At 39.3% G+C, this 14029-nt stretch overlaps 1 protein-coding gene across 2 annotated transcripts in view; it reads right to left on the reverse strand.

Annotated features, from left to right (window-relative positions):
* Positions 1-12257: 12257 nt before the first annotated feature.
* ANKS6 (ankyrin repeat and sterile alpha motif domain containing 6) overlaps positions 12258-14029 on the reverse strand; it is a 36252-nt gene continuing 34480 nt past the window's right edge. For both annotated transcript variants that reach the window (XM_052704310.1, XM_052704309.1), the window contains exon 17: positions 12258-12914. In XM_052704310.1, coding sequence (XP_052560270.1) covers positions 12865-12914 — 50 coding nt within the window. In that variant the 3' untranslated portion in view covers positions 12258-12864. The remainder of the gene's footprint in view (positions 12915-14029) is intronic.

Here is a 14029-nt window from a genome sequence, read left to right on the forward strand (position 1 = left end):
GACCACGTTTGGCCAGCACATTGAGGAGCAAGGAGCTATTGACTTCACAGACCAGCACAGAGGAAGACAGGCTCTTTACAAAATCCTTTTCATGTTCCCCTTTTTTGTCACACTGTGTTTTGGGAAGCTCATTTCTACATCCCCTGCTCTACATGATTGAGACAGATGTTTAAAATCACTTCTCACAGGATTTGAACCAACCCCCATCTGTACCTAACCACTTCATCTGGCCTACAGTCTGAGGCCCTCTTTATAGAAGACTGCAAACACATGTAGTTAAAACACTTCTATATTAATATGACTACATGACTCTTCTCCTGATACCAGTTTGCAGACCTCTTCTTCATTGTGAAAACAGACTAAAATTCATTTTGTTAGTTTCTCTATGAGAATCTTATGGGAGACGGTGTTGAAAGCCTTACTGAAAGTAGACAACAGCCACTGCGCTCCCCACATCTACCACACCAGTCATTTCATCTAAAGTGGTTATCAAGTTGGTCAAGCACAACTTTCTCTGGATGAATCCATGTCAACTGCTTAGAGTAGTGGCTTCCAGAATTTTTTGTTCCATGCTTTTGTAACAGCATATCTGGATGCTCAGACAGTCTCACTCTTTCTTTTTTTTTTTTTTTTGAGTTCTACCAACAGCATCTTGTTCATTCATACAACTCTCCTGAATTTTTTTTCTGACTTCCCACTAGATGCAGTGGATGGCTCTTGAGCTTGGGGGAGGTGGTCCTTGAATCTCAACTAGATTTCTTATGCCTCTCTTCCCTCAAGGCCTTATCCAATGGGATTATGCCAGATCACTGAAGAATAAAAGTCTGCTCTCCTGAAGCCCACAGCTGTTGTGATCTTGCTTTTTGCCCTGCTCTCTCCTGTCAGCATCCTGAACTCCATCTGCTCATGGAAACTGTAGCCAAGGCCACTGTAGCCTTCAATATCCACAACTTTAATCAGCCCTTCCCAGTTTACAACTATGAGGTCCAGCAGAGCACTTCTCATTGATTCTTCTATCCTTTGGGTCAGGGAGTTATCATCCATATTTGCTAGGAGCCCCCTGGATTGCTTATGCATGGTTATGTTGTGCCTGGGATTGCTGAAGTCTGCCAGGAGGACCAGGGCCTACAAATGAGATGCTCCTTCTGTTAGCTGATAGCCTCATTCACTTGTTTTTACTGATCAAGTGGGCTATAGTAGACACCTACTAAATGTAATCCATATTTATCTGCTCTTTAATCTTCACTGTTAGTATTACACAAATTCCTGAGAGCCCTGTATACAGGAAGATGCTTGGTCCTGAGAAGTTTCTTTGCTCATGAGTGCATTTGACTAGCCAAAAAAAATGACAGTTATATTTATTCTGGAGATACTGACTCAGCATTCCTGATGCCCCATGAAAACAAATCAAGTATATTTCATAATCTATCAAAACATCTGTCTGTAAAATTTGGTGCCTTAAGTGTTCTGAATGAGTGAATTTCCAATTGTTAAGACATCATTAACTGATTTATACAAAGAAAAAGGTGCCCACACTAAATAATCTGTTTAATGCATTGCCTTTACTGGCAAAATTAAGTAGGGATTGTATTTTAACAACTTAAAAATCGAACAGATATAGTGGTTCATCAATTTGAATTCTTGTGATAGAAATTCTTAAAAAGCTTAAAACCTAAACTTATTCTATTCACATGTGAAGACCCTTTCATGCCAAAAAATATATAAATAGCCAATTTATAATGCCAATATATAAATAACCAAAGCTTTAAGCTTTGACTCTTTCTCTGGTATAATTTGTCCTGTATTATAAAGTATTGAACAGTCACTGTATAAAACAGCAGAATTTTCCTACTCTGAAGCGTTTGGAGATACAGGCCTGCAAGCCCCTGCAGCACAGCAATCTTCCTAATGTCAAAGGTACTTCATTCAGTTCAAGTGGACAGCTAACCTTCAAAGTAGCTTTATGAGGTAAGTGCCAGTTTTGATTTGTATCCATATTCAAAGAACAGTGAGCTAAGAACTCATCTGTGGCTTCAGGCAGACTTTAATTTAGAACTAAAAATTACAGTACTGATGGAAGAGAATAGACAACTCCACTGATAGCCGGGCATGCAGCCATCCTATGTAACACTTTTCTGAGGCAGGCATTCTAGTTCTTAAGGCTGAATAAAATGTTCTCTTTATCACACCAAACTTCATTTATTCCTAGAGATTTCTCAGAGAAAATTTGAAAACAACTGCAGGTTTTATGAAATCTCCTTTACAAAGCTGTACGTACAATTGTCAGATTACATTATATTTTAATGAGCACATAAGGCCTACATTTGAAAGTGAAATATATTTATACTCCTTTCCACAGCAAAACAATACATCACAGATCTTGGGCATTCACATGTGAATCCTGCCAAGATCTGCAGCAGAGTTTTCAGGTGTCACTTTCAGGATGAAAGATTCTTACAGAAGTACCTCACAAACAAACTTTGAGGAGCTGATTGATGTCTGAAGCATCTTGCTGTGAGTAAGACACTGTAGTTTGTTCAAATTAGCGTACAAGATTTCTCATTTGAGCTCATTAAAAGCAGAAATGCTGCATGCTAATAACTCATGGAGGTGAAATAACTTTTATGTATCCTCTTGGAACACACCCCACGTTCCCCAGTTCTCTTAGGATTTAATATGTGATGAAAGGTTCAATTTAGAAAAGAGAAGGCTAAATTAACAATAAAAAGGGCTTCCACCCACTACTTCAAAAGGACATTTATGATGCCTCTGAAGTTATACCTACAGTTCATGTTTTAATTAATTTTCTACTTACGTACACACATATTTTTTAATCCCACTGAATGTGTAAGTTTTAGGCACTTATCTCCATCTGGTTCCCTGATAAACAAGGTCAAAGCTTATACTAAATCCAAAACTAGTGCTCTAAAATAAGGCTCAGGTAAACAGTCATTAAATATATATATTTTTTTCAGGCACGAAACAGTCACTCAAACTGAAAATCCCTGTTTGTGTAGCTCAGCTTCATTGCTAAAGGACTTCCGTTCCCCATAAGAAAAAAATGCAGCCTTCTTACCAAAACCAGCCCTAATGAAACACTTATCAAGAGCAGCAAATGAGCTGATAACTTGGTAATGTGGCCACCTGTCAGCTAGGCACTGGTCCAATGTTTCTCACTGGTTCCATGTAGGCCTTAAAAAAATGCATTAGCTCATAGTAACTTTCAAATATAACCTGATATAGGCTGAATAGATCCAATGGTCCAGAAGCAGTTGGTTTATGCTGCAAAATTTTAGTCTCCCCATCTTGGAGCAGCATCTCCTTGCAAGCTGAAATAAATCATGGGAATACGTACCCTTTCTTCAAATTACTCTTGATGTCATTCATAGTACGATTTTAAGGCTGCATAAATAAAACGCACATCTGCCTGCTAACCAAGAACTTGGCAGAAATATGAGTGTAACCTGCTTCTACTCATGACTCAAAGTAAATTAAAGCACTCTAAGACTTACTCTCTAGCTTTTGTGTGCCACTCAACTACCCTTGGCTTGGATCTGCAAGGAATTTATCCGCAGCCAAAAGGAAGCCACAAAAGTCAGGTAGTGAAATTAACCCCTTAAACATGCCAAGTAGTTAGGCACCTCATTCTGCTTGGATTTACAGTAGTGATCCCCATGCACTAAAACTACCTCCAGTTCTTATTAAAGACAGTCAAATCATTTCTCTGTACTGCATCGTGCCACCAGCTGAACAAATGTACTAGCTGTGGCTCTTGTGGTTCAAGAGATGTCATTACCACCATCAAACTTTCCTATTAGCACAGCTAATAGCAATTTCCAAAGCAATCTGGCTCACCCTAAGGAGATGCTGCTGAAAGACAAAAAAAAACATAGTAACTGATGGCTGAGATGGTCTATTGTCAGAATTATATGGAGCATTTGCTCTTAATGTTGCTTAATTCAGCTCAGAGACTGCACCCTTCTGATGATGAAGACAGGTCAAAGAGCTTTAGTGATGAAAACGAGCACCTCCAATCCCCTTAATTTATAAAGTATTTAAATCTTTGTACTTCTGCGAGAGCTGTCACTTGTGTTATTTGTCCTTCTCTTTTTAATGGATAGTTGTAGTTCCCCCACGTTGATCTGAAATCTGACACATTCTTTTCTAATTAAGGACATCTAATGGGAAAGCATAACTTTCCCATGATGCCTGCTACAATAAATCCTCCTAATTATTAATGTACCCAGGCAAGTGACATCTCATTATTTTAGGTGACTTCACAGCACCATTTGACAGGAAATAACAATGATTCGACCTCAAGCCTCTAAATTTGGAGGAAGTTAAGCAGATTAGAGACTTTTACTCCCTTAAAAACACCAAATGTTGATTTATCTGGCTCAAGCTGTTATTCACCTAACATGCAGGGGTTTGATGAGTTAAACCTCGTCCCACAGGCTGACCTGAAGGCAGAACAACGCTGGTGTGCTTAGAGGACTACGCACGGCACAGCGGCCCCGCACACGCAGACATCGCCCGTGTGCTCGCTGCTCCCTCACGGTTACCGTCACCGGCCGTCCCCTCCCGACGAGCGGCGGCAGCGGGAAGAGGCGGCCCCGAGCCGGGCCCAACGCCGAGTCAGCAGCGCCCCCTGGCGGGCAGAGAGAGGTACCGCCTTCACCTCGTCCGCGATCGCTGTTATCTCGCTGCGGGTCCCTCGGAGTATCTGCGGGGGGAATGTTAATTTCCCTCACGGTCAATGCCATGAATAATTCAAGCTGCTCTCGCGGAGGCTGAGGTGCCCGCGATAAGGGTATCAAAGGATCAAGGGAGGCTCGAACTTCTAGAAAGTTAAAGGGAATCTGTTAAACCTGGTCTCGGGAGTGTAGTTTGGAAGCGGCTCACCACCCTCGTGTGGCGATTTGCAGCCGAGAAAAATGCCCATATGCTTACAAACTAACCTCCTTCCCTGTGTTATAGGCTGCTGCCAGGAGACCCCCAGGCCTGAGCCAAGGCAGGTGGTGGCACCTCGCAGACAGGAGGGTGCAGCACAGGGCAGGCTGCAGTCCCTCTGCGCAACGTGTGAAGCTGTTGGAAGGCTGCATGCTGCAGGTTTTCTGCACAAAACATCAGGCTCTTGTGTGGAGCTGGCACAAGGTGGAAAGGAGAGGTGACATGATGCTTGCTGTGATGCCCCTTGAGGTATCAGGGGACCTTAGGAGGTGTGCCACCCTCGCCTAGACTCCACTCAGAGGTTTCACACCAGCCTGTCCTCAGTTTTATCAAGTCAGTTCTTGAAATCTAACAAGAATGGAGACTGACTGCACTGCCTGTCTTCATGGTGAAAAAAACATCACCTTATATGCAGACGTGTTCCAATCTATGCCAATGATTTCTTGTTGTCCTCTCATGCACCACGAAGAAGAGCCTGAAATATCTACTTCAGAGACTTCCTTGTAGATATCAGAAGGTTTCTGCCTTCACTGGCTGTATAGCTGCCAGAAGGACCAATGGAGCCCTTTTTTTCCCAGGCCAAACAAGCCGCATTCTCTCTGTGCATCCTCCTCGTAGAGCAAGAGCTCTAGGCCCTAACAATTTTCATGCCCTTTTCTGAACTCTAGTTTATCTATGTCTCTTCTACATCAGGAGTCCCAAAACTAGATCTGACAATTGCTGAGTGGAGGAGGATTACGACTCCCCTCAGGCAGCTGTTCTGGATGTTGTTGGCCTTTTCTGCTGACAGAGCACCCTGCTAGCTTATGCCCACCGGGGCTCTCAAGTCCTTTTCCACAAACCTACTGCCTCATCACTCTGCCTATATTGTTGCACAGGGTTCTTCCTTCCCAAATGCATTTCTCCCAGAGTTCCAGTTGACCTAATCCCACACTCTGTGCAGGCCCAGCTGGATGAAATCTGTTTAGAGTTTGAGAATATCAAGTGGTACCTCAGTTTGGTGTCACCTCCATACCTGAGGAGTGAGGTGTGCATAAATTCCCCCGGGCACTGATAGAAACTTAGAACAGCCAGTTCCCAGGACAGATTGTTGAGGTAACCCTCTCACTACTGGCCACCAGGAAAAGCATGAATGTGTATTGGGCTTATGTGGTGAGGTTTTGCAGGGAGCTGCAAAGTTGGCCTCTGTGAGAAGAGCCCAGAAGCTGACCCATGTTAGAGCAATTTCCTTGTTATTGTCTGTACATTTTAGTTCTTTTTCATCATAACTTCTTGCCCTGTTTCTTTGAGGAGGGGTAGTGAGAGAGTGGCATGGTGGATTTTAGCCATCAGTGTGAAACCACAGAAATATTCACTACTACCATGTGAGCTTGATTAACCACTTTTCACTTGTATAGTTGTTACTTAGCCAAACTGAAGTGTCCTACTGTGGATGTAAGAGTTATGGGTAAAGAGATTATGTCAAAATTCTTATTGAAATTAAGCTGCTTGTCCTTCCATCCACAAATCTGGACATTTTACCAGAGAAGTAATGAAGATGGATCAGGTTGATCAGGCAGGCTATTCCCAACCATCTTCTCTCAGCTTTCATCATGAGCCTTGGAAAGGAAAAGGATCCAAAGCATGAGGGATTGCAGTGTTCCTTTCAAGTCAATACACTTGCATGTATTTCTGCTCTATCATTTCAACACCCTGAAAATACTGAGCGAGTCAAAGAGCAATTTACTACTATGATAATTCTGCCTGGTGCTTTCTGTTGTCAGTGATGGTCTTCACCCAACTAAGGATATAACATTGTCTCTTTCTGAAGGGAAACTCAACCTAAAAAAAAAAATTTTGTGCTCAACATAACACAACACATCCATTGTCAAGACAGGAGCAGAACTCAGGATGTACTACTCCCTCCTGGCCACATATTCATTCCCAAATTCATCATATGACAGCTATTGCCAAGAACATTCTCTTCCATTCAGACCTGGTGAGACAAACAAATACTTCTTCCATTCATTGACCTCCATGTGAAGCCTCATTGCATTATAAATATACATGTCTAATTTACAAACAAAAAAGAAACACAATGGTGAACTGAATTATTCAGATTGCAACATGCACTTGGCTCTGATAATAAGCCCATAATGGGGAACAGGAGCTCATTAGGGAATGTTAAAAAAAACAAGGATGACAGACTGAATAAAGCAGGTACATGAAATGAAAACAACAAAGCTGGTGAAAAGATTTCTGTTCGAAATGGTAAGTACAAATGTCTTATTTGGTGTTTTTATACAAAATTTCTAAATACGTATATTTTTAATTAGAAACGTAGAGCTTTCATTCATATTTTAAAACTTCATATACACTTTTTCGTTTTAAAATGGGAAAAGCACAGGAGAATGCTTTTATTCTTTTTTTTTTCCTTTATCATGCTTTCCCCAACTGAGGAATTGCTGCTGTGTCTCTGTTAGAGGTCTTCTTAAAGATATGAAATGGAGGGTTCAGGGTTTTTTTGAGTATCTGTTTGGAAGTACACTTGAAGGAATTCAGTACAGCATGGGAAACCATCCACAGCAGTGAAAAAAGGCATAACATGGATTTCTCATCCCAACATCAACACTGGCTTTTGTTTTTGTTTATTCTTTGGCTTTTTCTGCCTGTGAAGAAGAAGTAAGCTGATGTAAAGCCAGGAATGATTTTGTGAAACAGGGGTGCAGCTCTTCCTACATTATGCATTGTTTCCTGGACTGAAAGAAGGTGTTAGTCACACGGTGTTTATACAGAGTATTCCCAAATTGATGTAAAATAAAAACATAAATATCATGTCCAATATATTACAAGGATTTTGTAAATCTCTGTAAAATAAAGAGGATAAATCATTGTTTGGTTATGTTGCTATATCCAGTCAAGTCAGAGACTGGATTGTGTGGTAGCTTTTTCTTAGTTATCTTTTGTTCTCATCATCCTCCCAAATTTATATATGAATTCCTCTTTATGATTCTCAGACCTGATATAAAAGAAAGACAATGGAAAACAAGCCAGCTATTAACATTTGTAATTCTGCTACTTATTAGATCGGAGAGCATCAGGGCCTTCCAAGATGTTAAACAGCCAACAGAAAGATGGGCTCCAACAAATTTAAGTGATGCCTAAAAGAACTCAACAGGCAACTCCTTCAGCTGCTTGAATACACCTACAGTCTCCTTGTCTACACTTGTGTTTAAAAATGATGCAATTTAACCTGTGTTTAGAAATGATGCAATCCAAATAGGTGGCTATTTCTAAGTTATCTGAGCCCAGATTCTGTCAACATTCTTTGCACTAAAATCCAAAGAGGCTTGAAGTTGATGGAATTGCACGGCATAAATCAAGCCAATATTTGGCTATTGACTACCTCAATTATTTACTGCAAAGTATAAAAACATGTTGCTTTCATTAGAACTTCTCAGTAAGTATTTTTCCAAAAGTAGCAAACTATTACTGGGTTTAAACTGTGCTATCACAAAACCCAGCACATTCAGGAGTGTCAGAGGGGCACAGCATAATCTGAGAACCTCATTGTCTTCTAAATCTGAAGAACAAAAGCACAATAAGAATGTTAGACGTTAACCTTGGCTAGCAAGGTTAAAATTTCAGGATACTTCAGAAGCTGCATCTCTCCTCAGGGAGGGAATAAGAAAGAGCTTGGCTGCAAGTAATTATTGCCATGTGGAAAACAGTACCTAGAGTCATTGGCTTGCTTGAGAATTGGATCCAGGTCCACTAGTCTAATGGTTCCTAACTTCACTGTCTGATATCTGAAAACACCTGTGGCTAAACTAGTAAAAGACATTCTATTGTTTCAGGCTTCGCTATCTGTTTCTAGATCTTATAGCTCTTTTCCTAACTCTGAATTCATTTGAATAAATTTATTTTTATTGTACTTCTCAAAGTGGTGTCAAGAATGATAATGGGAGTAATGGGGCAACTGCAATCAGTTTTCAGTTTGTACTGTGCTTTTTCTCAGAATATTCAGAGCTCACCAAAGTCTCAGCATTTTAAAATAGACCCTCACTTACTTCATGATGATGCTTGTGTTCAAGATCAGGTTGAACTGGGGCCCTGGGCAACCTGGTCTAGTACCAAATTTGGAGGCTGGAGGCCTTGCCTGCGGCAGGAGGTTGGAACTTGATGATCATTGGGGTTTCTTCCAACCCAAGCCACTCTACGATTCTGTGATGATTCTATGATGTTCGGCTTGCTTGAATGCTAATAACACCCCCAAAGGTTAGCTGGAATTCATTCACTCACTTTGTCCAAGGAAATGGGAGGAAGTCCCCAAAGTTTACTGATTGCTGTTTAGGCTAAAAAGTAACTCATTAAGCCCTAAGAATGAGAACTACAAGTACAATAGTAATGCAATTGAAATGATAGGAAGCTCGGACTGCAACTGATTAACAGCCATGAAATGCACTATAAGATGCTGTCTATGAACCATCGAAGGGCTAGCAGAGACATATGCAAAACCCATGGACATGCAGACCACAAAGTATCCTTACAAGTTGATCCAGGAGTTATAGTATGATATACACAAATCCGTGGGATCTGATGCACCCACAAATACTGATGGAGCTGACTGGTCTAACATTTTGAGATCTTTTTTTCCTTTTTGAGAACAAACTGGCAGCAGACTAACATGAAAAAGAATGTACATGAAGAATTTATATACAGAACTCACATGTGAACCCGCTGAGAGGAATTAGAAGCAAGCCCATAGTAATCAAATCCATAGCACTTACCTCGCTGTTCTGTGCAAAGTGATTTTGTTCTGAAGCTCAGCAAAATGGAAAACTCTGCTTCATCTAATTGTAGGCCACTGATTCTGTGGTGCTACAAATGGCTTAAGCTTAATCAAAACAAGATCTTATAGACACATATGAGGTAAATGCAAGAACACAGAATATTTTTAAGCCATTTATAAGGAAGTGTCTTGAATGGCCATTTTCCTACATTCACCTTTATCTGTTTATTACCTTCAAGAACCATGCCTCAGTTCACTCTAACAGACATGGTATGGCATTCTCAAGACCAGGCAGACCTATTTTGAGAGAGCTGTACGTATACTTCAAGGAGGACACTGCATTAACAGCTTATTTCAATAATACAAACTTTTGAAAGACTGGAAATTAAGTATTCCAAATGAGCTTTAAATATAGCTGAAGTTTCAGGTTTAATGGACAAAGCCTGTTCCTACTACATGTACTCTTGTACTGCCAAGAGGGCTTCGCAATAAAATAAAATCTAGAAGTGGCAAGTTTGGGGCTATTAGTGTCAGAGCCAGACAAGCCAAGCAATTCTAAACTAAGATGATCTTGGTAGTAAAGATTTCTGTTTGTAAGAACTTTTATGTTTCCCTTCACTCTGGAAACCAAAGTTGTTCCCTTGAGAAGCTACCTCGCTTCTGAGGCATTTACTGAAGCATTTGCTGAAGCATGAAAAATACTACAGATGACTGCTTGAATCACTTCCAGATAATAAAATATCTCTATTTAAAATTTGATCTTGATTAATGCTCAAAGTGTAGGAAAAAAGAAAATGAAATTCCAAGTACCTTATAAGAGCTGTCTGCAAAAACACATCCTACTCTGTTAAATAAGACATCCTATGATTATCAACTACAGATTAGTCAAGTTCATAATCCTAGGCTAATCAGAACAAGAACTATTTCTTCTTCTGTTTAATTATTCTGCAAATCTTAGAAGATGTTTTTCATTATTAAGTAAGCAATCCAAACTTTGCTAACATTTAAACTACAAAAGAAAACAGAGTAAGTGAACAGCAAATGGGAAACAGCCTTTCACATTTGACCAATCAGGACAGGTCAGTGAAATGATGGCCGTAGTCTCTCACTTGTCTTTTTGTTTAAGCAAATGCCTGCAATGAACAAATTGATCATAACATTTGTTTTGCACCACTTTTTATAGGTAAAAACCAGGGTCAAGACAAAGGACATTTGGTGGTTGGGTTCTATTACAGGCTGCCTACAGGCTGAGATTTCAACCCCTTGGATGTCTGCTGAGAAAGCAACACGGTGAGCTGCAAGCAATCCAAGAGACTCCTAAAGGATAATAATAATTAATACTAAAGAGATTAAGAATGGAGGCAATTTGGGCTGTAGTGACAATGCCCTGTAGAGAGGGAGACCTCTCTACCCCACCAATGTATGACAGCAGAAACAGCCAGAATTAGCACTTGTGAATGTGGACTGCAGCACTAGTATAACATTTTGCAAAGAAAAAATCCTTACAAAGCCACAAATTAATACTAAAGACTGACATGACAGGATTGGTAGCTTTTGTGTCACATGCAACCAATGGGAAGCATTTGATGTTTCAGAATTCATTGGACCCTTATTTGTTATCAAAGGCAGTTCTCATTTTCATATAGATACATACAAGCACAGTTGACATACTTTACCAACACACTTTTCTTCTTTTTCTTTTCCCTTCCACTTATTCCCTGCTATTTATTCTTTCATAAAGTCTCTGCAAAGATACCATATCCCACTTTTCACTTATCTTCCTCTAAAGAGCTAGTAGTACAGTTTCTCCTTAATAAAAATACTTGTTTCCCTTCTTAGCTAACTCACTTGACAGTTAAACATATATTTTTAAAAAGGTTTAATTTCTGAAGGTTACTCTGTTTTGACATTTTTAATGTAAATAACACTGTAACAAAAAAGCCAAATCAGCACTCATCACTGACTTTTCCCTGGCTCAGCTGACTTTTCTCCTTCCTCAGCTGTTCTGCTGTTTGCTCTTGGCACCTTGGCACAGTACCCCAGGTGGCCAAATCAATGAAGCCATCACAGAATCAGCTGCCCAACCTGGAGCAACCTTAGGGAAAGCAGAGCATCATTGCTTTCACTGCTGCTGTTATCTCTATTTATCACCATGCACACCTCTACCTATTTTTTTTCCAAACTCCACTAAAACCTGTACAGTGAGGAGGAGGAAGGCAGGACCTTTAGATGTGGAGGGAACTGAGATTAATCTTCTGCACTGGATGTTCTTGACTTTACCTGCATTAGTACTGCCATGTATATACTGATCTCAAACAGTGGTCAAGTAAAATATTTATGAGTTTTCAGAAAAATGAAAATAGAATCTGAGTTTTCAGGTAACTTATATGTTAGTTGATTAATAGAAAATGAATTTACTAAACAGAAAATTACTTCCACTCATAATTTCTGTACAAATCCTTTCAAACATTAACAAAAAGTTCTCCAAACACTTTGAGGATCTGCTAGTGTTACTGTTTAAGAAAAACGGCCAATATCACTTAAGTGGTTTTATTCTCAAAACAATACATTGGCAATATAAAATATTTTAACAGTATTTATATTTAAATATCCATAACATATAATGAATTTTCTTAAATAAAGTGCTATTTTTACAAACAGGTATTTTGTGTTTACATTTACTGTTCTAATCTCTAATTACTGAGTAGATAAAGTGTATTTCAGTTAATGAAGAATGTAGCATTACTTTCCCTTTATATTCCTTCCCATAAAGCCATTACACTTTCTACATGTCTTTTTTCATGCTTTTGTTGCTCTTGATCTCGTCTACAGGGGTTCTTCATCTCTGGGCACTGAAGACTAAGTAGAAAACAAACATCTTCATTCTTCCCGCTTTCCTTTCTTATCTTAAAATCCAAACCATGGAAGCTTTGAACAATTCAACTCTTAGGTTGAAATACAAAAGCAATCTTTTCATTACTTTCCTTGAGGCCTTGTAGGACTGGAATCATTAACATTAATTCATAAAGTTCTATACAAGTGTACCAAGGACTAAAGTTTCAAATTTTCATTTGTATGCTTGGATTTACTCATCTGGATCCCAGACTTCACTGTAAGATCAAGATCTCTTTTTATTCCAGTAGCTACCTCTTAGGAGCAACTGCTTCTTGTGGTTTTATGGAGCAGCCAGGAGCTGTAGAAAAAAAAAACAAAAAAACAACTGATGACTCGCAGCCAGTGAGATTCAAAGCTTTACTCTAAAGAAGACCGACAAATTCCACAGTTACCACAAACAGGTTCACGTTTCCCAGTCTCATTGTTACATCTGACTCCAATAGCTTGACCCTATATAATTCATTTTACTCATCTTAAGCCTGCTCCTGTAAGAAGAAATCATTTTATTTTCAGTTTATTTTCAGTTATTTTTCTTTTTTTTTTTTTTTTTTCATACAATATCATTTCATCCATATGAGCTTTCTTCATCTTTTTATTTCTGATTTGGCATGTTTTAGATTCAGCTCTCCCTCCTTTCATGTCGTTTATCTCTATGAACCTGCGGATCAGTGTCAGCCACATTCAGCCCTTTGATGAATGAGTGGATCTTGACCAATAAAAATCCCCTACATATCGGTCCTGGCAACTGGGTATTCAGAAAGTTCTGATTTGCTCCTTTACTAGAATCATCTAAGCAAACACATTGCCTGAACATACTAATTCAAATACTTCCTGTGAAAAGTACCATTTCTTCAATCCGGAGTTTTCTAAGAAAATCAGACTTTATACTGCTGCTTTCTATCTCAGTGAAGCAGAAATTTTTGTATTGCAGAGCAGTTCATCTTTCCTCATGCCTCCACAGGCTGCTCATCTGCTCTAAATTTGAATAACGAAGCAGAAATCTAATAGAGTGGTTTTATTTGTTCTTTTTGAAACATTCACTGGGTTATTAAAAAGCAACATCATCCTAGTATGCAGTTTCTCTTGTCAGGAACAGAAACCTGTCTGTTGTGATTAGAACACATTGGGAAAATGTTAAGCCTTTTCTCTTCCTTGGAAATTATAAAGTCAAAATTTCTTTGAGGTTTACACTTGGAAAGAATTAATTTCAGCAGAATTTTCTGAATGCCATCAATTAAATTCCATTAATAAAGATACCAAGACAACTCTTCATGCAAGTACTGTTTGCCTGTTCCTAACAGGGATAAGAACCATGGTGTCCTAAATCCTATTGGCTTATATATCCAGAAGCCACTGCATTATTTATATCGAATAATCATTTGCCTTATATAGTTCAGGAACAGATTTAAATGT

The sequence above is a fragment of the Tympanuchus pallidicinctus genome, unplaced genomic scaffold (genome assembly GCF_026119805.1).
Source record: "Tympanuchus pallidicinctus isolate F22 unplaced genomic scaffold, pur_lepc_1.0 scaffold5, whole genome shotgun sequence".
Classification (NCBI taxonomy): Eukaryota; Metazoa; Chordata; class Aves; order Galliformes; family Phasianidae; genus Tympanuchus; species Tympanuchus pallidicinctus.